This window comes from Mus caroli, chromosome 12, assembly GCF_900094665.2.
Source record: "Mus caroli chromosome 12, CAROLI_EIJ_v1.1, whole genome shotgun sequence".
NCBI classification, from domain to species: domain Eukaryota; kingdom Metazoa; phylum Chordata; class Mammalia; order Rodentia; family Muridae; genus Mus; species Mus caroli.
The window spans coordinates 65,607,501-65,631,152 of NC_034581.1; the positions used below are offsets into that span (position 1 = coordinate 65,607,501).

Consider the following 23,652-nt stretch of genomic DNA (forward strand, 5'->3'; position numbering starts at 1 on the left):
GTGTGTGTGTGTGTGTGTGTGCACACGTGGCTGCGCATTCATAGGTAGGAACTAACACAGGTTCCGGTGTGTATACTTTAACTCCACACATAGTCTCATCACTTTGCTTTTTGAATTTTTCCAAGTTTTGCCATATTCTTTACATATGAAGATACTAACTCTTGAAGAAAATGGCTTCCTGCAATAAAAGTAGGAAAAGAAGACCCTGGTAGCCAGGCAGTGGTGGTGCACACCTTTCATCTCAGCACTTAAAAGGCAGGGGCAGGCACATCTAGGCCAGCCTAGTCTATAGAACAAGTTCCAGGACAGCCAGTGCTATACAGAGAAACCCAGTCTTTAAAAACCAAAAACTGAAGAACCCCTGGTATGGTGATGTACTCCTGTAACCCCAGCAAGTAGGAGGCAGAGGCAGGTGGGTCTCTGTTATGAGTTCAAGATCAGTCTGGTCTATATAGTGAATTCCAGGCCAGCCAAGGGATACACAGTAAATCAGATATAATGGCTACATTTCTGTAAAGTAGCTCTTGGGAGTTAGAGGAGGGGTGATCTGGAGTTCAAGGCAACCCCCTATTACATAGCAGGTTGGGGCCCAGTCTGGTTTCTATGAAATTCTGTCTCCACAAAATAATTTTTAGAAGCAAATGAATTCTTTGCATTTGTCTGTTTAACTTTAAAATACTTGTATATCTACTATTCTACTTACCCTTTCCTACCCAAAGACTAAGATTTACTGATACCTACTGACCATCTGTGTGCCCTGTGTACTTGTGGGTGCTGTGAGCAGTAAGATGTGGACCATTTCCCTTTAGAGGTCAAAGGCAAATAGAAACAGATTTGCACACCAATGGTCACACAAAAGCTATCAGTGTTGCTACTGATACTACTTTTGGCCCTGGAGAAAAGCCATATGGGAGAACTTTGACCTGCTTCCTAAAGAGCAGGCCGTGGGAACAGGTTACTTCGGGTTATGTGAGCAGCACTCTACACTCAAGGCAAATGAGCTGGGGTGCTGGAGGTAAGGGTAACAGTAAGATGAGACCTTGCTAATCCCGACTTAAGGAGAAGTTAATCTGAATTCCATGTTAGTAATGAAACATCAGCGTGGCCGCAAAGTTTCCTAATGTGTTTTGTCCTAAAGGTGATGGTGATGTCTGTCGTCCTGAGCACATCTGTCACAGGCACTGATCGTCATTGCTTTGACACTGTTGTCATCTTCTGTCTGGAGCAGAAACTCCTTAAGGACAGGGCTCGGTGTCTATAACTTTGAGCATGCTAAGGCTCAGAAGAAGGTATACTGTAAATACTCAATTTACATGAACCCACTATTTCGATAACATCTTTTTTTGCAGGAAATATTTTAATAAGTCCCGAGTTGTGCACGCTGGCACACATCTGGAGTCTGTCAGATGTAGTATTATCCAAACCCAGGAGTTCAAGACCAACTTGGGTTCTATACTGAGATCCTGATAACACACGCACACAACCCTCTACTCTGCATTTGTACTGATTTTGTCTTGTATTTGGATTGTTTAAGAAAATAAAAATGTTCATTTAAAACAAAATCTGATTGCTCTGCAGCCTTATATAACTACCTATAAAGTGACAATTCCAAGGAACAGGGTAAGAATTTACTACTCACAGATTGTATTATGTCACCCAAAAAAGACAAGTTGAAGTCTTAACATTTAGTACCTGTGAATGTGGCTTTATTTGGAAGCAGGATTGTAGATGTAGTCAATAAGATAACAATGTTGTGGGCCCACATAGCATTACCACAAAGAACAGGAAAACTTCCAGAGAAACAAGTTTTTAGACAGATCATAAGTAAGTTTGAGTGGGCATAGTGTGGTACATGTATAATTCCAGCAATTAGGGGTGCTAAGGCAAGAAGATCATGAGTTTGATGCCAGCCTGAGCTGCATAGTGAATTTGAGGTTGTCTAACTAGATATCTGATTGGCCATTCATGTTTGACATTAAGAGCTGTAATTCAGACACTTGGGAGACTGAGGCATAAAAGGACTGTCAAAAGTCAAGCCTGAGCTATACAGAGAAACCATATCTCAAAAAACATGGAGCTCAGAGGTAGAGAGGAATGTCTGAGTTCAGGGCCTGATCTATATATGGAATTCCAGGCCAGCCAGGGTAACCCTGTCTCAATTTTTTTTTTTTTTTTAAATTTAAGAAAAAGAACTGGGGGCTGGGCAGGTAGCTCAGCAGTTAGAGCACTAAGATGCTCTTCTAGAAGTCCTGAGTTCAATTCCCAGCAGCCACATGGTGGCTCACAACCATCTGTAATGGGATCCAATACACTATTCTGGTGTGTCTGAAGACAGCTACAGTGTACTCATATGTATATAATAAATCTTTTTTAAAAAAGAAAAAGGAAGAGAAGAAAAAGAATGAAAGAAAAGAGAAAGAGAAAGAGAAGGAAGGAAGGAAGGAAGGAAGGAAGGAAGGAAGGAAGGAAGGAAGGAAGAGGTCTGAACTATCATTAAAAAGTGAGGAGTCCTAAGCAGAAAGCTAGCATTTGAAACTTGACCCCACCAAGGATACGTGTCTATCAGAAGGTCAGGGATCTGGGCCTTTTGCTGTTTCTTTTAAAACTGGTCAGAAATAGTGCCTCCGTTTAAGTTGAGTACCGTACATAGCAGCCCCAACAAGACTATATAAGAAGAGTTTCTAGCCGGGCGTGGTGGCGCACGTCTTTAATCCCAGCACTCGGGAGGCAGAGGCAGGCGGATTTCTGAGTCCGAGGCCAGCCTGGTCTACAAAGTGAGTGCCAGGACAGCCAGGGCTACACAGAGAAACCCTGTCTCGAAAAAAACCAAAAAAAAAAAAAAAAAGAGTTTCTTACACGTGCTCTGAGCAACTGCATCCTAGGTGAGGACAGTTCACTTGAGTAGGGCCTAGCATCACTGGAACACAGTTCACAGGGGTAGGGTGTGCAAATTTAGCAAGAGGGAAAGTGAACTCATCCATGGAGCACTCCCAAGGTGGGAAGTAGGAGAAAAGGACTCAAGTGGGTGGCCAATCACCGGAGAGGCTTCATCCAGCAACTGATGGAGCAGATGCAGCAACAGCCAAACACTAAGTGGAGCTCCAGGAACCTCACAGAGAAGGGTAGGAAGCACTGTAGGAGCCAGAGGGTTCGAGGAAACCAAGAGAAAGAACACGGCCCGCAGAATCAACTAAGCAGGGCTCATAGAGACTGAAGCAAGCACACAGCCTGCATGATCTGCCTTAGGTTCTCTGCATGTATGTCCTGGACCTGTAGCTTGGATTTCTTGAGGATCTCCTAACAGTGGGAATGGGGTGTGTGTGTCTCTCTGACTCTTCCACCTGCTCTTGGGACCCATTTCTTCTTACTAGGTTGCCTTGCCAGCCTTAAAGTGAGGGTTTGTGCATACTCTTATTGTACCTTGTTGGGATACCCCTGGGAAACCACTTTTCTGAAGGGAGATGGGTGGGGGGATCTTTGGTATGGGGCAGTGAGAGGGTGATTGAAGAAGTGGAGAGAGGTGATGCTCGGGGTGTGTGGGAAGAGTGGACAGAGAGGAAACTAAGGTCGAGATGGAATATATGAGAGACGTTTTAAAGGGGGATGGTATCAGGATAGTATCCGTGTGGTAGAATGCCATGGACCACCCCAGTCGAGTATGGGGGTCCCTAGAATGAGGGTCCTTGAAGCTAGGTGAGTAAGGATTCGGCAGTGACAAACAGAAACGAACACAGAGGCAGTTTGAATATGAGTGTATTCTGCAGCTCTCAAGAAGGGGATTTTATACATTAAAAAACCAAACATTACATTTCTTAGAAACTGTATCCGGCGAAACAATCACAGATACCAACAAAAATCATTTGGCACAGTAAAGCACAAAAATCGCTGGGAGTGCACACGCCTTTAATCTCAGCACTCGGGAGGCAGAGGCAGGCAGATTTCTGAGTTCGAGGCCACCCTGGTCTACAAAGTGAGTTCCAGGACAGCCAGGGTTATACAGAGAAACCCTGTCTCAGAAAAAAAAAAAAAAGGCACAAAAACCATACAAGCATTACAACTCTGAAACTATGTATTCAGTGAATCACAAACATCATTATAAACCATCAAAATATAACAATTCTAAAAGGATGTTATCAGTGGGGGCTGTCATCCAAGGCTAGTGGCATATTTCCAGGAGCAGGTTAATAAATCTTTAACTGTCAGTGCTCTTAACCACTGAACTAACTTTCCAGCCCCATGGTCAGTTATTATTTAACATCTAGTGCCTGATTTTTTATAATCTTCAATGTATAAATTTAAACTATTTTAATTCTTTCTAATTACGGCTTTCTTTACCATATACCAAAATCCACCTCCAATGACACACGTGTAGTCATATGAAATTTAAGTGTTGGGAAAGTTTTTATCATAATAGTTTTGTAAATGATTTAGAAAGTAAACGTTGGTTTCCCTGGGGATAAGGTCATGTTAGTGGCCCCATCTCTAGGGATGGTTTCTTACCCATTATTCTCGCTTAAGATCTTGGTCTAGGCTACCAGGAACATGAAAATAAGAAAAGGAATAAGAGAAAACAAAACAGATAGATTGCCATGAGAACTACGGCTCAATATTTCGTCTCCGGCAAAGAGTTCCACAACCGGTTCCAGGAGGCCTCCCCCTTTTGAGGTTGTTCGTCTCAGTCTGTGGAACTTGTCACACAGATCCTACTGGAGGTGGTGTGGCAGTGGAAGTCAGAGGAGAGGTGGATCCCCAAGAAAGTGATCAAGCCAATGGTTCCAGCATGGCAATTAACTATTAGGTTTGGTAAAATGAAGATGATGGGCTTTTTGCTGACAAGTAAGGGAACATGAGAAGGACATAAAAGTCTAACAGGAATGGTCCAGAAAACGCAAAATGTAGACCCAGCCCCGGGAAAGTGGTGAGAGATCCAAGCCCCACAGCATTAACGGACTGACGAATGCTTTTGGCTAAATTGTTTTTGCCCCTTTCTCAAAGAGCAAGCTGTCCAACCCCAAACACCCCTCTCTTGCCAAAAGTCCAATTATTAGTTATAGCTTTGTTCTTCTTTTCATCTGCTCATCACAGAAATAAGATTGTTCAACCCACACCTTTTTTTCTTTTTGAGTCTAAACCCAGGCTGGCTTCCACCTCACAGCAGGTTACACTTCTGCCACCCAAGCCTCTCTTGTGCTAGGATTACAGGGTGTGCCACCACACCCCGCTTAAGAGACCAGAGAAGCAGGCGTGCACCAGGCTGGTCTGGGCTATGTAGAGTTCCAGGACTACGTAGGCACGCCTCGGAGAGAGGAAGGGCGGGGTGGGGTGGGGATGCTTTCGGTTCGCTTTGGGATAAACAGCAGAATCTTGGCACGCTGAAGGGAAGGACCATCAGTCTGGAAATTCGATCGGTTTAGTGAAGGAGAGGAGGCCGGCCTGGAGGAAGGAGCGGGGCCCTGAGGGACCTGGCCACCCAGAGCCTCTGGCGACAGTCGGTGAACAGGGTCGCCCCGGTATCAGACGCTAAAGCAGAAGGGAGGGAGGTACTTCTGCTCTTTCCCTCACACATCCGTCAGTTCCAGGCGAGTGAGTCTCAGAGGGCAGCGCTGAAGGCTCCACGTCCCAAGAACTCGGGAAAGACAATGCTTGGGTGCTCCCCTCCCGCACCCCTAAAGAAGCCCTGCAGCCACCGGAGGGAGGCGGAAGTGAGCAGAGGAACCTCTGCAAATAAGGAAGTTAGTCCTTTCCATGGCTGCCCTCACCTATGTCTGTTTTGACATCCGATCTCTTGGGGTTTGGAAAAACAGCCAAAATCAGCGATCACAGTTTTATTAGGAAAACAAAACAAAACAAAACAAAACAAACAAAACTATTGCCCGCTACCAGCAACTATGAGCGCTAGCACTCCGAAAGCATTCTTAAGAGAGTAGTAAATTCCTGTTCCTGCTGTAAACCCTAGCCGTGGGCGTAGGCCTGAGTTTTGGAGTGCGCAAGCGCAGTTTGAGAACTGTGTTTCCTGCAAAAATGATTAACATTGAAAGCGTTTAAATTATCTAAGTTTAGGTTAATTCATCTTAGTTGTGATAGAACTTGCAAATGTTTGAGAGTAAATTTGAGTTTTTGAATGCGTTAAAGTACAAAAATATACACCGCCCAACGTGGGGCTCGAACCCACGACCCTGGGATTAAGAGTCCCATGCTCTACCGACTGAGCTAGCCGGGCAGATGTGTTTTGGCTCTGATTTTATACCTTTTGAGAGTGTTCATCTGCAGTTGCTTCTCAAGGTTTTTTTGTTTTTTGTTCTGTTCTGGGGTTTTTTGTTGGTTTTTTTTTTTTGGTTTTTTCTTTTACTATTTTCTGTTTCTGAAAAGAAAGTATAACCGGTAAACTGATAAAAAATTGAAAGTATATTCTCTTAATTTGAAGGTAAGAATGCAAATTCTCACAGAAAAAAATTAATAAAATAAAGTGGGGGGGGAAGGTCCCCAAACAACAAACAAAACAAAAAAAGGAAGACAGAGTTGTTAAATACTAAGAATAAGTGAGAATACGTTCTTAATTCTCATTATGACAAGCCAAGACGATGGAATATTAACCTATGAATCCATATATACTTTGAGCTACAGGTGAATTTATCAAGATAAGGGATTTTGCACATTTCTGAGATGCATGTGTCTGTTTGGGGATGGCTATTAATCATATTTTTCGAAATTGCAAGTTAAAGCCTAATTGAAAAACAAAAACAAAAACGGGTAAACCTAAATTAAGGAATAGCCAAATAGGTTTTTTTTAAGATATCATAAACCTGAGATTGACAAACAATTTCCATAACTATATCCATAAAACATTCAAACATATAGGACGAGTCTCCTGAGATGATTTTAAAGTATAAGAGGTGTCTTGAAGGGTTTAGATTCTTTCCAAAGACGTAGTTTATGTATGTGGGTATTTTGTCTGCATTTACGTCTGCGTACCAGGAGAGGGCATCGGAACGGAACGCACGAATCTACAGTTACTGATGGCTTTGAGACGCCATGTCGGTATGAGAAATTGAGTTTAATTGCTGAGCTATATCTCTCCAAACCAATAGTTTAGGCTCTGTAAAGTAGTCCTAGGATCGGGTGTAGTGGCGCACGCCATTGAAAAACCAGCATTTGGGAGGATCTCTGAGTTCGAGGCCAGCCTAGTTTACAGTTCCACCTCAGCTAAGTCTACACAGAAAAACCCCTAGTGAACCGACGACCTAAGGATTTAAAAACGTTAAGCTTCGAGTGCCATAAACACTAACCCTTCCTGCCTCCACAATTCAAACTGGTTTATTAATGGTTATTTAGAACTTGGTAGATAGAACCTGAGGTTCTTTATCTTTTGCAAATAATTTATTTATAGGTGGCGTGAGGTAGCTCAGGCCTGTAATTCTAACATTCAAGAGGCAGAGGCAGAGGCAGGAGAACGGCTAGATCTTTTCTTAAAACAAACAATGAGCCAAATGTTTAAAGCAGCAGGACGTGGTGGCACTGACGTGGTGGCACTGACATGGACTTTGTTCCCTGTTCTGCTGAGGAAGAAACAGACAGATCTCTGAGAGTTCAAAGCCAGCTGGGTCTACATAGGAAATTTCAGGCCAGCCAGGGTTGCACATTGAGATCCTGTTTCAAAAGAAGAATTACAAAGCCAGGCAGTGGTGGCCCAGCCTTTAATCCTAGCACTCGGGAGGCAGAGGCAGGCCTGGTCTACAGAGTGAGTTCCAGGACAGCCAAGGCTACCCAGAGAAAACCTGTCTCGAAAACCAAAAAAAAAAAAAAAAAAAAGTAAAATTATGGTAATAACTACCTTAAAGATAATTAATTGGATGTATATAAAATATAACAGTACCTATTTTGATAAAGTTATTGAGTATTATAGGACCACCGTTTAAGTGATCTGTTAAAATCATATTGTCTACTTTTTGCAAAACTCGGTTAGTTGCTAAGCCTTGAAAGTTCATCACCCTACAATAAAGAAGTGTAAAGCCTTACCCATTTCACAAGTACCACTTCTAGAAGTCATTTGAAATAACTTTGAAAACAAACAAACAAACCCATTTAAGTCTTGTAAGGAATCAAGAAAACGTGCAAAGGACCTCAGCTCTCAGCTCAGAGCCTTCCTCTAAGATACCAGGTAAAGCAATAATCCAACTGCCACGGAGGCTGGTCAGCAGGGCGAGGCCCCACACTGTCCGGGATTGATGCAGCCGATACAGAGGCACTCAAGTGCTGTGCACTGCACACAAGCAGTAAATTATGTAGATGTTTAGCTGGATACTTAAAATTTGTAGAAGTTATAGTTCATCTTCAAGGTGAGCCCTCCTGTAAAGATGGCCTTTAGCCAAACGTGTTCTAAATCAGAATCCCTCAGGAAAGAATTACAACTACAGTGCTTTATTGCTATTGATTTGGGAGTTTTTCATTATTATTATTATTATTATTGGGTTTTGAGACAGGGTTTTCCTGTGTAACAGCCCTGGCTGTCCTAGATCTTGATTTGTAGTCAAGGATGGGCTTGAACTCACAGAGATTCGCCTTCCTCTGCCTCCAGTGTACTGGGATTAAAAGGTGTGTGTCACTACTGGCTGGTCTCATGGTCTCATTTGTTTTTGTTTTTGTTTGTGTGTTTTTTAAGACAAAATTGTGTTATCTAGGCTAGCCTGAAATCCAAGAGATCTTCCTGCCTCGGCCTCCCACATATGAGATTGCAGGCCCATGCCACAACACTAAAATAGTACTAGAAAACTTTAATCAGAATTAGGGAAGTGTTTTCTCCACAAGTAAATTCACATCTTTTACTTAGCCATTCGTTCAAGAATAAAGTATAGGGCTGGTGAGATGGCTCACTGGGTAAGAGCACCCGACTGCTCTTCCGAAGGTCCAGAGTTCAAATCCCAGCAACCACATGTAGGCTCACAACCATCTGTAACGAGATCTGGCGCCACTCTTCTGGAGTGTCTGAAGACAGCTACAGTGTACTTATATATAATAAATAAATAAATCTTAAAAAAAAATAAAATAAAACTGGCCTCCAGCTTACACCTGTGCGATTCGTTTGCTTTAAAGTCTAGTCTTAATAAATGGATTGGTATTTCATTTTAAAAAAAAGAATAAAGTATAACCACTATTCACAGTGTTTTCTCAACAGGAGGAACAACAGAATTTCTGCTCTCCCCTTCCCTTCTGCATCCAGTTACCCAGGAAACCTACAGATCTGAAATCCATTCACACATGTCCTTGTTACTGCTCTAGTCCAAATCATTCTTTATTCCTAATTATCTACAAAGATGCAATAGCGTTCCAGTTATGCCTGCTTTTCCCCATCCATCTCTCTATCAGGGAGAAACAAGAGATGGTCTAAAAAGTTAAACCAAACCATGTCAATTAGCTGCTTAAGAAAGGTCTGATAGCTCCACAGTAGAAAACTAATAAGGTGAATGAAATGATGGACTGTCTACATTTAGCAACTATGGGCATAAGGACATATTCAAATAGCAATTATCAGACACTAAAATTAATGAGTAAAAAGGTAAAGAATAGCAAGATGTTTACCTACTCCCAACTTATCATCACATATTTTCCAATTATAAACGAAAATGCAGAAACAATAGAGAAACTTTAGAGAAATTAAAATGATCATCACCAGTAATAGAATAGATTGTCCACACCATTTCCCTCCTGCTACAACACTCTCTCATGAATGCAAACTAATGGTGTAGTAGTATTCCCACGGGAAGTGAAGCACTTGACATGAAAAGAAGTCAGAAAAACTAAATTAATGAATATCCAGTTTGTTTGATTTTGTTGTTGTTGTTGTTGTTGTTGTTGTTGTTTTTTGAGACAGGATTTCTCTGTGTAGGTAGCTCTGGCTGTCCTGGAACTTGTTCTGTCGACCAGACTGTCCCAGAACTCAAGAGATGTACCTGCCTCTGGCTCAGGGTGCTGAAATAAAAGGTGTGTGCCAATACAGCAAGCTGTATTTTTTTTAAGATTTATTTTTATTACTTTTTTGTTTGTTTGTTTTTTGTTTTTTTGAGACAGGGTTTCTCTGTATAGCCCTGGCTGTCCTGGAACTCACTTTGTAGACCAGGCTGGCCTCGAACTCAGAGATCTGCCTGTCTCTGCCTCCCAAGTGCTGGGATTAAAGGCATGAGCCACCACGCCCGGCTTATTTTTTATTACTTTTAATGTGTGTGTGTGCGTGTGTGTGTGTGTGTGTGTGTGTGTGTGTGTGTGTGCGCGCGCGCGCGCTGCCTAACCTGGGTGCTGTGTGACTCAAACTCAGGTCCTCCAGAGGAGCAGCCCATGCTTTTAATGGCTGGGGCATCTATTCAATCTCAGCATTAACATCTCCTAAGAATACAAAGATTGTAAACACTGAGGTTGATGGCATGGCTCAAGGGTTAAGAGCAAAGAAACTCACAGCCACGTGTAACTCCAGTTCCAGGAGATTCAAAGTCACCCTCTGTTCTCTGTGGTCACCTGTTCTCACGTGCACACTCCCTCCCCTCAAACACGTAAAAATAATAAAAATACTACTAAGCAACCCTTTTTCCACACTCGGAGGAAGGCTGAAACACAACTGAATGAAATGTGTGCTGTTGGTTTTTCTTTTCTTTTTCCTTTTTTTTCTTATGAAAGACATTACCTAGGCTTGGGGTGATGGACTAGGGCTGTAATTCTGTCTGTAGGTAGAGGCTGAAAGATTAGGAGTTCAATGCCATCTTTGGCCAGCCTAAGATACTTGAGACTGCTTCAACAAAACAACGAACCAAAATAAAGTTGATTGATAGTTGGTTTTTTAAAGTGTGTTTTTTATTGATGTTTGTTTTGTTTTCTTTTTAGACAGGGCTCTTATATTGCAAGCTGGCCTCCCGTCCCTGCCTTCTGCATCACCCTGCTGGAAAATATTTTCTAGCTATATAAAATAAAAGTCTCCAGATATTTATTTATTTATTTATTTTTATTTAGAGACAGGATTTCTCTGTATAGCCCTGGCTATCCTGGAACTCACTTTGTAGACCAGATTGGCCTCGAACTCAGAAATCCACCTGCCTCTGCCTCCCGAGTACTGGGATTAAAGGCATGTGCCACCACGCCCGGCTCAGATTTTTTTTTTTTTTAAAATAAAAATATTTCTGCCATTTTATTTACAATTGGGATTTAAAATCCACCCACCACTAGGTCAGATTCCATGCCCACTCCTTTGATTTATCTGTTGCCCTCCCCCCACTTAATTCTTAAGATCATAACCTGATAGTCGCTAGAATGAGCCGAGCAACTGGAGTCCCCCAAGACACCTTAGCCTTTCCTAACGCTAAGGCTCGTAATCTTCCTAGTAGGAATGAAGATATTCTAAAGAAGCTCTTGTGCTCCTCTCTTTGATAAGACTCCAAGAAACTGGAACTTCTCCAGGAATTACATGCTGGGTGAAGGAAAGCTGAAGCCTGCCTGGTTCCAGCCAGAGGGACAGCTTTCTCTCACACATAGATTTCACAGTTCATACATCTTGTCACACCACCTTGCAGGAGAGGCTAAAGTTGAAACCATGATGGAAAAGGTATCACACCTTGACAGAGATGCTTAGTTATGCACAGCAGTTGAACCAAACGTCATGTTAGGACTCTGATGATGAACTTGGTTGGAGGATGGGGGTGTGTGTGTGTGTGGGGGTCAACTGCCTCTTTTTGTTCCTTTTCCTAAGGTGGGTTTTTCCTTCCCCGACTTTTAAGAATTCTTGTCTGTGTGGGCTACAGAGGACAGGTGCCCAAGCCTGTCCTCCTTAGGACTATTAGCTACTTAGGACCTTTAGGAACTAGGCTCTGACCTTAGCATTTCCAATACCAGTTTCAGTAGACACAGTAGCAACTTCTCCAGGGAATGGCCTCTATGGTTTCTGCGCACGCGCGCTCTCTGCTTCCCCCCCCCCCATTTTCTTCCCAGCCCACGGAACAAGCCTCAAGAGGAAAGGCTATTGGTGGAGAGCGCAGCCAATGGGCGAGCCTGTTACTAGCCTGCGCCGTGTGCGGCGTAGGAGCGGCGCTTGAGGCCTGGAAGCGTTCCGCGGCCTGCCGGGTCAGCACCATGAGCTCCATCGGCACTGGGGTGAGTCTCTCCGCGCCGTCTCTTCCAGCTCGGGGTTGAAGGCAGAGAGGAAGCCCGGCTGCGGCTCGGAGGGCCGCTGGACCCCCGGCGCTGCCCAAGTCCTGGGGACCCGCGGCCTCTGTCTCGGTGACCCCGGCTCCCGCGGCGGTCGGGCTGGTCCTGTCCGCCCCCGTGCAGCGACAGCCCGGGGTGCTGAGTCACTTTAGTCTCATGCTTAAGGAAACTGAAAGTGGAGACTCGCGGGCCTGCCGCAGTGCGAGCGCCCCGGCTCGACCCTCGAGCGGCCCCTTGCGAGCCCCTGCTAGTCGCAGTGCCTCGGCCGATCGCCGAGTGCGTCGTGCGGCCGCCGCCAGCCCGTGCAGGTGCTGCGGTGCAGATGCTGCGGTGCTGCTGACTCACAGGCCTGCTCGGGCTTCCCGGACGGAACCTAGTTAGTGGACGGTCCCTGGAAACACGTCGGGACACAACCTAGAAGAAAGGCTGGATCTCATGAGTCCTTGCCTTTCCTCTGCGTTCTGCTTTTCGCGAGCAAGCTATTTTAAGCGAGACTGTAAGCATTTAAAGGGTTATCTGTGGACCTAAGTGCCTCTGATTTGTAAGGAGTATTGAGGATTTGCGAGTTGGACTTTAATTTGTTGGGGCTAAATAACACCCTGTGTGTGCAGCGATTTATCCCACCTTTCCTTTGTCTCCATAACAGTCTCGATTATTTGCAGTAGAGGTAATGAATGAATAATGCGTTTCTTGCTTATCCTTGTTTCCCCCATTATTTTGATGCTCACCAAGTGTGGTGCACCCCTTTAATCCTAGCACTTGGGAGGCAGAGGTAGGAGGATCTCTGAATTCGAGGCTAACCTGGTCTACTTAATGAGTTCCAGGACAACCAGGACTATGTAAAGAGACCCTGTCTTTAAAACAAAACATGCGCGTGCACACACAAACAAAATAAGATTTGCTGCTCAGAATTAAACTCACATACTGTGTTTCTTATGCTTAGAATAATTTAAGTGATTACAAGATATTAATACTATGTAATACTTTTGGGATAAGTGCTAAGAATTGTAAATACCAGTATTTGTCAGTCATCTTGGGCCATTTGATTTTCTTTTTTTAACCCCTACTGCTGGGCAGTTGGGAAGGCTGGCCGAGGGCCTCAAGAGCTAGTAGGCAAACACTGAGCCCCAAATCCTATATTCAATTAAAGAAAATAGTGTGTGTGTGTATGTGTGTGTATGTAGGGGGCGGGGTTGAGATAGAGCCATACTCTGAAGTCTCTGCTGGCCTAGAACTCTGCATCCTTCTGTGTCAGCCTCATGAGTGCTGGGACCCATCCGTATTGCTTAGATATGCAGCAAGAAAGGATTATTATTTATTTGTGAGTTCTGTATGGACAATCTCCCATTGTTTTCAGCTTAATGAATGTTACAATTCTGGTTGTTCAAATGAAAGTCCATTAGTTGTCTTTTTTTTTTATTTTACACCAAGAGCTGTCCATTAACAAATCTGTGTGTGTTTTTTACACACCATCATTTATGCCTAGGGATTAAACTACAGTGTTTGTGCTGCCAGACAAGCCCCACTCCTAGATCCATGGTTCTGTTTTACATTTAATGGTGCTTCTAAAAGGTTGTCTCCTTCCCTTCTGTGTGGTCAGAGCCACCATTGTTTGGAATATCTGAGCTCCACATCCACACTTGTCTCTCTACATTTGTTTTAGCCCAAAGCCAGAGTGAATTTTTTTTTTTAAATTTCTATGTGTATGTATGTTGCACCACATATGTGTCTGTTGTCTATCCAAAGCCAGAAGAGGGTGTCAGATCCCCTAGTGGTTGTGAGCCACTATGTGGGTGCTGAGAATTGATCCCAAGTGCTTTGGAAGAGCAGCAAATGTTCTTAACTGCTGAGTGTCTTTCCAGCCAGAGGGATTTTTTTAAAAAAAAAAGATGTATTTATTTATTTCATGTTGCTGTCTTCAGACACACCAGAAGAGGGCGTAAGATACCATTACACATGGTTGTGAGCCACCATGTGGTTGCTGGGAATTGAACTCAAGACCTCTGGAAGAACAGTCAGTGTTTTTAACTGCTGAGCCATCTCTCCAGCCCCAGAGTGATATTTTTAAATACTTGAATTTGGGCCTGTGCAATGCCACCAAGACTTAATTTTAATACCTAGGTTCAGTCTCTGAGATGCTGAGTTCCATTCTTAGGTCCCACAAAGTAGGAAAAGAAAATGACTGGGAAGTTGTCCCATGACCTCTTGTTATGCACCATGGTACACACACACGCAATAAATAAATGTTAAACAGACAAAACACATGAATTAGATCATACAACTGCTCCGGTTCAACACCTCATTGCTTCAAGAGTAAAATGTAGGGGGCTGGAGAGATGGCTCAGAGGTTAAGAGCACTGATTGTTCCCAGCAACCACATGGTGGCTCATAACCATCCATGAGATCAGGTATACACGCAGGCAGAACACTGTACACATAGTAAATAAATAAATACAAAAGAATAAAATGTAAACAACTCCCCCAACCTAGTTTGACTCTTTAGCACGTTTGTTGTTTTTTCACCCTTGTCTTTTCTCCTCCACTTAAGAGTGTTGAAGACAGAGAGGCCCAGTGGACTTGCAAACTTTATATGCCCCAATATAGGGGAATGCCAGGGCCAAAAGAATGGGAATGGGTGGGTAGGGAAGTGGGGGGTGCTATGGGGGACTTTTGGGATAACATTGGAAATGTAATTGAGGAAAATATGTAATAAAAATATTAAAAATTTAAAAAAAAAAGAGTGTTGAAGACACCTTTGGTCCTTGGCTTGGGCTGGGCTAGGCTAACAATGCTTTTTTTTTTCTCTTAAGTTTTATGTGAGCCAGGCAGTGGTGGTGCACTCCTTTAATCCCAGCACTCGGGAGGCAGAGGCAGGGAGATTTCTGAGTTCAAGGCCAGCCAGGGCTACACAGAGAAACCCTGTCTCGAAAAACAAAAAAAAAGTTTTATGTGAAAAAAGTTCTAATCTTTCTTAAGATTTACATCCATTACTTAAATTTTTTTAGATTTATTTATTTTATGTGTATAAGTTTTTGCATGATACATGCACTTTTTAAAAAAATATTTATTTATTTTATATACTCATGTATAGTGTAGCTATACAGGTGGTTGTGAGCCATCAAGTGGTTGCTGGGTATTGAACTCAGGACCTCTGCTTGCTCCAGCCCCACTCGTTCTGGCCCAAAGATTTATTGTTTTATGTAAGTATACTGTAGCTGTCTTCAGCCACACCAGAAGAGGATGTCAGATCTCATTACAGATGGTTGTGTGCCACCATGTGGTTGTTGGGATTTGAATTCAGGACTTTTTGAAGAGCAGTGAGTCTTCTTAACCGCCGAGCCATCTCACCAGCCTAATATATGCACCTTATACATGCCCATGGAGGTCAGAAGAGGGTGTTGGATCCCCTGGAATTGGAGTTACAGATGGTTGTAAAGCACCCTGTGAGTTCTGGGAAACCAGTAATCCAGGTTTTCTGCAATGGCAGCAGGTGCTCTTAACCGCTGAGCCACCTCAGGCCGTGGTTCTCTCTGAGCAGCTGTGTCAGGTGCTTGTTTTCTTTTCAGAGCAGTTTCTGTTAGGATAGAACTCACGCCTAGTGTGGGAGCTCTTTAGAAAGGAAAGTTGTCTAAGTGTTGTTGTCAGGGGCTTTGGTGTAAACTTATTGTTTGTTGTTCTCTTTATTATTAGTATGACTTGTCAGCCTCTACGTTCTCTCCTGATGGAAGAGTTTTCCAAGTTGAATATGCCATGAAGGCTGTGGAAAACAGTAGGTAAGAAGCCCTGTTTGATGTGACGTGAGTGTATGTTTGGTAATTAGGCCTTGTTGTGTTGCTTTAGCATAAACGAGTGTCATGCCCTGAGTAATCTCAAGCTCCTCCCTCGCTGCCCGCCTCCTCAGAGCTTGCTCTTGGGTAGATCTCCCATCTGCATTGTGTTCCAGGGTTCAGACAGGTAATCAGGCTTGCAGTATATGCTTTCTCCCAGGGAGCCAGCCTGTTAGATTATTTTATTCAAAAAAAAAAAAAAGAAACAAAACAGTTTTGGTGGTGACAGCTCACACCTTTAATCCCAGCAATTGGTAGGCAGAGGCAGGCGGATTTCTGACTTTCCAGTCAGCTTGGTCTACTGATAGTGCTACACAAAGAAACCCTGTCTCAAAACAACAAAAAACAGCCAGAGGAGATTCCTCTGCCTCTAGGGCTGGGATTAAAGATGCATTTTGCCCCTATGTAAATCAATACTGGAACTGGAGAGATGGCTCAGGTTAAGAGGGTTTGCTGCACAGTCATGAGGACTGATGTGCAGAGATCCTAGTACCGCTATCAAACTGAGCTTCCAGCGGTTGCCTATAATTTTAGATGTGAGAGTTCCAGCCCCCTCTTCTGCTCTCTGTGCATTACCCACCCACACATATGCACATACACTAACACAGGTCCTCACACTTAAATACGAAGCTTTTGCCAGGTGGTGGTGCACACCTTTGGCCAGCACTTGGGAGGCAGAGTAGGTGGATTTCTGAGTTCATGGCCAGCCTGGTCTACAGGGTGGGTTCCAGGTTAGCCAGGGTTACACAAAGAAATCCTGTCTCAAAAAAAACAAAAACAAAAATCTTTTAAATAAGTGGGGAAAAATGTTGAGACTGTAAGCTCAGTTGGTGTAGTACACACAGAGTTCTGGGTTTGACCTCCAGCGCCCCATGAGCTGGATGTGTTGGTTAAACAGCTAGGAAATACTTCAGCTATAATTTTAAGATTGTGTTCATATCGAAAGGTGATTCATTTTTTTCTTGTGGTGGGGTGCACGTCAGGAAAGCGCTTTGCTGCGACAAGTACCTGTTAAGTTTAAGAAATACCAAAATAAGTAATTAGCAATATTCAGGTAGGTGCCTAAAAGCACTATCCTTGAACTACATATTGCTGTGATTCTGTTTTCTGAAAGGATTCTCTTAGGGGTGGAGAGTTGGCTCAGCAGTTAAGAAGACTGTATTATTTTTGCAGAGAGCCTGAGATTGGTTCCCAGACCGAGGTGGCAGCTCAGGGGAGTCTGACATCCCTGGCCTCCATAGGCACATGAGTCTTACACATCCCCACACAAGTGCATTTACGTCATTAAAAAAAGAAAAAGAAAATATGCTCTAAGATGTTTATATGAAAAGACAAAGGGGCTACTTTAGTTTTTCTTTTTAGTCTCACTGACGAGCCCAGCTATGAAAGGCCTAGGACTAGGTTGTTAGGCCTGAGGTTGATTTACTTTCTGTGTGTGTGCATGTGTGAGCGGAGATCAGAGGACAATTTGTAAATTGTTTTTTTCTGTTAAGGGATCAAAGATCGGTTTTCATGGCTATCCACTCAATCATCTTACCAGCCCCACAGACTTTCATACCTTTATTTTATTTTGCATACTTAGTATATTTCTCAGACTTCCTGTGTAGCCTAGGCCTTAAAATTTGTAGTCTGCCCGGCCTCAACCTTCTGAATTCTGGGATTACAGATGTGTCATTCTGCCCAGAATTGTATATCTTATATTTTTAAAAATTATTGGGGAATCTCAAAAAAACATTTATTAGTGCAGGATATAGGTTTTACCATTACTTAACATATTAGAAATAAAAGCTGAAAATTAAATATTAGTTTATAATAGAGAGGTTTACATTGCTTCTGTTAAGATAATAGTCCTGCCTTTCCTCAGCCCTGGTTCCCTGAGATATTTTTTTCTTAAAAATTTTTTTAAAGGTTTATTTTTATGTATATGAGTACACTGTCACTGTCTTCAGACACACCAGAAGAGGGCACTGGATCCCATTACAGATGGTTGTGAGCCACCATGTGGGTACTGTGAATTGAACTCTGGACCTCTGGAAGAGCAGTAAGTGCTCTTACCCGCTGAGCCATCTCCCCAGCCCCGCTGTGTGTTTTTGAGGGGTGTCCTAACCAGACACTGAGGCAGACGCCCAGCTTGACTATGGCTGGATTAGCTGCTAATGATGGGCATGTAATTGTTCTGCTTCAGGTTCTTCATTTGTAAAATAGATGTGAGAATATTGTTTTCCAAAGTTGTTATATAAATTAGCCAGTGTGATGTAGCTCACTTGTACAGTACTGGGTAGCAGCACTGCCTGGCCTGTGTGGGTCTTATGTTCCGTCCTCAGCACCACACAAAGAAAAAGGAAAGTTTTCCTCAAAACAAGAACAAGTTGATAGGAGAGTTTATTAGTCTTAGCAACAAATACCTAATGATAAACTGCTCACCTACTTACTAGTTAATATTATTCCTAATAAACATTACTAATGATATTTATTAAAATGGCTTATAGTTGTAAATAGTTACATCCCTTTATATATAAGTTTTACATATTCAGGTTCAGCCAGCTAGAGTTAAAAAATACTCAGAAAAGCCAGCCATGGTGGCATGTGCGGAGGCAGAGGCAGCAGGATCTCTATGAGTTCAAGCCCAGCCCAGTTTACAAGGTCAGTTTTAGTAGCACAGTCGGGGCTACACAGAGAAACCATGCCTCGAAAAAACCAACAAAACAAAACCAAGAAGTTAGAAGGGGATCAGAGTGTAGCTTATTGGTAATGTGCTTGCCCAGCATGCACAAGGCCCTGGGTTTGATCCCAGCACCACACATAGAGACACAACAAAGACAAGCAGGACAAGTCCCTGTAGGGCTGGAGATGTACCTTAGTGCTACGTGCTGACTATGCAGGAGGCAGAGTGCAGTTCCAGCATGCAAAGAAAACTGGTACGTTTTGTAAAATTGAAAATGGTTGTATATTAACATTAATAAACAAGTTAATGAAATGAAAATCAGAAAGGAGACCAGGGATGTAGCTGAGTTTAGAGCAGCTGCCTAGCGGATGCAAAGCCTGGTTTGATTTCTAGTGCCCTCTACACCAGCAAAAAAATTGGAAAATAAAGTAAGAAACATATTTTAATCTGAAAATAACATCATATGGCTTATCCATATTTTACTTGAGATTAGGAGCAGAGTTGTAACAGAACCTAGATTTTATTGATTTGTATATTTACTAGTAGTATATTTATTGCAAAAGAAATAGATGAACAAAATAAAGAAAAATACTTAGATTAGTTTTATTGTATGTAGCTGTATCTTATGTATATTATGTACCCTTTTGTTGGTTTGTTTTTGGTTTCTGAGACAAGGTTTCTCTATGTAACAGCCCTGGCTGTCCTGGAACTCATAGTTACAGGTTGGCCTTAAATCCATCCTCCTGCTTCTGCCTTCAGAGTGCTGGCGAGCACCACAGCTGGGACGGGGTCTGTTGGGCCTGGAGTGGCAGGCACCTTTGATCCCAGCACTTGAGAGAGGCAGAGGCAGGTTGTTGTGAGTTCTAGGCCAGCCAAGGGCTACAGAGCAAGACTGTCTCTTTGTTGCTGTTGTTTGAGACAGGGTGTCACTATACCTGGCCTCTAGTTTTTCTCTATTTTTTTTGTTTTTGTTTGTTTCTTTCAAGACATGGTTTCTCTGTGTAGCTCTGGCTGTCCTGGAACTCACTCTGTAGACCAGGCTGGCCTCAAACTCAGAAATCCACCTGCCTCTGCCTCCCGAGTGCTGGGGCTAAAGGTGTGCACCACCACTGCCTGGCTTGGTCTCTATTTTTAAGTATTTTAAAGTGGGCCAATAAGCTGACTCCCTCTTTGGGGCACCTGCCACATCCTGGTGACCTGAATTTGATCCGAGACCCACATGGTGAAAGGAGAGGTGTAAGTCCTTCCGTCTGTCCTCTGTTCTCTGCACACATGACTCTGAGAGCACACATATGCAGGTACACACAGAATATAGATAAGTCCAATAAAGTGCTGCTGAGTTTAACAATAAAAACACATGTTTAAATATATTTTACATGGTTTAAATACTGTATTTTATTTATTGTTAAGATAAGGTCCCCTGTATCTTAGGTTCTCCTTCAACTCACTGTGTTGCAGAGGATCACCTTGAACTTCTAATCCCTTTGCCTCTAGTGCTGGGATTATAGGTGTGTACCACTATGCCTAGTCTTTGTGTAGTGCTGGGCAAACGCTACCAATTAAGCTGTCATCTCCAGTTATACATTAGCCTTGAGATAAAGTCTCGTTGATATCGCCCAGGCTGCCTTCAGCTTCCCAGGCTTCCTCAGGACTTTGGACGGTTGATGCTCTTACCTCCCTCTCCCAGGTGCTAGGATTAAAAGTGTGCTCACAGCTTTTTGTATTTGTTAAGTGCTGGGGACTGAATCTACCACTTTTTTAACCTGGGCCATCACTCTCATCTGAACTGTAGTCAACCCTTTGAATTTTTTTTTTTTAATCTTACTAAGTTTCTTCTATTTCAGCTAAAAAAAAATTCTTCTTGTTTCAGTACAGCTATTGGGATCAGATGTAAAGACGGTGTTGTGTTTGGGGTAGAAAAACTAGTCCTTTCTAAACTTTATGAAGAAGGCTCCAATAAACGTCTTTTTAATGTTGACCGACATGTTGGAATGGTGAGATCACACTTTAAAATGCTCATCTTTGTTTTCTTGAATTTCTTTTGATATAACAAAAATACAGTAAAGTCTCTTTTAAGAGTTCATTCATTTCTTAAGTTTTAGGGTAGTAATATATGATTGAGCAGCTACAATAATAAGTTTATTATTGCATTTTGATCAACTCAATGTCTTAAAACAATTTCATAATCTTACTGATAGCAAGAAAACACAAGTTGTTTTAAAGATGAGAGGGTGAGGGGTGTGGAAGATGCAGACATGAGGTCTTAACAGTACAGATCCCCAGGCGATGATAAGTATTTGGGAGGCAGAGGATGTGGGGATACCTTCTCCCAGCAGAACACTTTATAGTAAGGAATGGGGAGAAGAGATGATGTAGAGTGAAAGAAAGGCCGAGTGAACGGGAGTAGCTTCTAGGCATCTCTGCTAAGTCCTGAAGCTGCTGTGTAAGCTCAGGTGCAAGCCAGGCCACAGACAGACCCTGGCATGCACTGACGGCACCGTGTGGAGAGGACGCTGTGTTCTGCAGGAACTGCCGTAATAAGAACATACTGAGCTGTCTTCACCCTGCTGTCTGCATGGGAGGAACACAGCTTGTGTGCTAGGTGTTATGGTGTGGGCTCTTCACGGGATTTAGATGATTTAGTCCTGACCATCCCGCATTTACAGATGAGCGGACAGATTGATTGCTTGTGCTTGTGATGCTCTGATGAGAAGTTTCAAAAGACAACTGGAAGAAGGCAGTTGTGTCGCCCTTTAAAAGGGGCACTTGAGGGCGGAAGAAGTTTTAATCCGATTCTAGGCGCTCAAGTGTGTCCTTTTCTTATAGAAAGCCTTCAAGCTGTTGGCATTCTTCATACTTAGAAATTGGTTGGGCCAGGTAGCTTAGGCCTGTCATGACAGTTACTCAGGAGGTTGAGGCAGGAGGATTCCAGGTTCAAGGCTCACTTAAGTTACATAGAATTTGGCAAAATCTGAGACCCTAAAAGGGATAGAGAAAGTTTTAAGGCCTAATTTCTTCTTTCTATACTTGTCATCAAAATGACTTTTAAAGCTGTTAGTCAAAGATAGTATTTGATACTGATTTTTAAAAACTATTCAATATGCTAATAATAAACTTTGTCTGTGGATTGTTGTAGGAGTGTCTGTTAAATTGGTCCTTTTTTCCAGGCAGTTGCAGGTTTGCTGGCAGATGCTCGTTCACTAGCAGACATAGCAAGAGAAGAAGCATCCAACTTCAGGTCCAACTTTGGCTATAACATTCCTCTAAAAGTAAGTTGACAGATATGCTGATAAAGTTTTGAGCAGTAATGGGGATGTGCTAATAAAGTCTCTTCTCTTCCCCCCAGCATCTTGCAGACAGAGTGGCCATGTATGTGCACGCCTATACACTCTACAGCGCTGTTAGACCTTTTGGCTGCAGGTATGAAATTTTGTGAAACCTTGGAGCCATATTTATACAGCAGTTATTTTTCTCCATGAATTAGCCTTTTATTAAAAATGTCTGTCCCGCTATTGTACTGGGATACACTCAGCTTTTATGTGGATGCTGGCGGTCCAAACTCAGGTCATCATGCTTGGACAACAAGCACTCTCCTGAGACATCCCTCCAGTTCCCAGATTAGCTTCTCACCAGGAAGTGGTAGGCAGCCATTAAAGTACACATAAAAGCAGGGTGTGAGGCTAGTGCTATGATCCCAGTCCTCAGGAGGCGGAGGCAAGAGGATTGGCACAAGTTCACGGTCAGCGTGGGCTACATAGTGAGTTAAACGCTGGGCAGTCTAGAGACCCTGCCTTGAAATAAATAAATAAAGTGAAAGGAATTATAGTAGTCTTGAAGTCAGGAGGAAACTTGTAATTATGATTTAATCTGATTATAATAAATTCTCTGTAGTTACGTCCCTGATTCTTGACTGGAGGTACAGCTATTTAAACACCTAAGTAAATTTCTATTGTTAAAATGAAGTGCTAGCTAGAGAAAGGGGGGGGGATTCAGATAAAGCAAGAAGTGTAATGGATTTTATAACATTGTTATAACGGTTCTTGGGAAAACTGTTATGACTATATTTGAAATGAGGTATTATTGGTTGGAGCTGTAACTCAGTAGAGCGCTTCCTAACAGCTCATGAGCTAGGCATGCTGTGTCTCAGTCTGGGTATTCAGGAGCTATCAGTGGGAAGATCAGAAGTTATTCTTAGCTACATAGTTTAAGGCCAACCTGGGATACAAGAGACTGACACCAAGTAAAGTCAAGAAAACAGAACTTAGCTGCCTGTGCTTTATCATAGCCAAGTATCTTTATATAGCTGTAGTTCTGCCTTTTAAGTTGCTTATCAACCATATTTAAATACAGAAGTGACAGATCTATTGAAAACCTGAGTTGTCAATCATTAGTAGTGTTGGAACTAGCGGGGCATATGTTAAATTAGTTACAGGTTTTACTTTAATTACTCTTGGAACCTATCTCTTTTGACTTCATATATTGCCTTTCATTGTAACTGAATTCCACATTCATCAGCTAGGAATAATGGGTTTTTTGACCATATTTTGTGATTATTGGTTCTTAATGGTGGGACACAGATGTTGCACTGATAAAACCAACTTTAGAAATGAAATGATAGGATCCCGGCATTGGTCCTGAATATGGTGGGACAGCAATTAAGGAGTGGTCTGTTTCCAAAAAGGTGACAAGGAAAGATGCATGAAATATTGGGGGAATGGGTGAAGACTGTGTTCTGTTCTGGTGTGAAACATGGGCACCTAGGGAGTGCAGAGGCAGTAGTAAGGTATGTGGAGATGACGCTACAGATGTGCAAAGAGCAGAGTATGACAACTACTAAAGGACATGTGGTGGGAGGGTTTTTAATTTATATATATATATATATATATGTATATACATACATACACATATACACACACATATATGTATGTATGCGTGTATGTATGTATGTATATGTGTGTGTGTATGTATGTAAACGTA

General features: G+C 42.7%; 1 protein-coding gene and 1 non-coding gene across 3 annotated transcripts in view; one reads left to right on the plus strand and one right to left on the minus strand.

The window, feature by feature from the left end:
* Positions 1-6,147: 6,147 nt before the first annotated feature.
* Positions 6,148-6,220, minus strand: Trnak-cuu. The gene has a single exon. It is a non-coding gene; the product is annotated as a tRNA-Lys (tRNA).
* Positions 6,221-12,021: 5,801 nt separating this feature from the next.
* Psma3 (proteasome subunit alpha 3) overlaps positions 12,022-23,652 on the plus strand; it is a 19,269-nt gene continuing 7,638 nt past the window's right edge. Inside the window, exons 1-5 of one of the 2 annotated variants that reach the window (XM_021178877.2) lie at positions 12,022-12,129; positions 15,874-15,956; positions 20,546-20,669; positions 21,843-21,944; positions 22,022-22,095. In XM_021178877.2, the coding sequence (XP_021034536.1) occupies positions 12,109-12,129; positions 15,874-15,956; positions 20,546-20,669; positions 21,843-21,944; positions 22,022-22,095 (404 nt within the window). In that variant the 5' untranslated portion in view covers positions 12,022-12,108. Of the gene's footprint in view, positions 12,130-15,872; positions 15,957-20,545; positions 20,670-21,842; positions 21,945-22,021; positions 22,096-23,652 lie in introns of those variants that run through there. The other variant, XM_029484879.1, reaches the window with a different exon arrangement.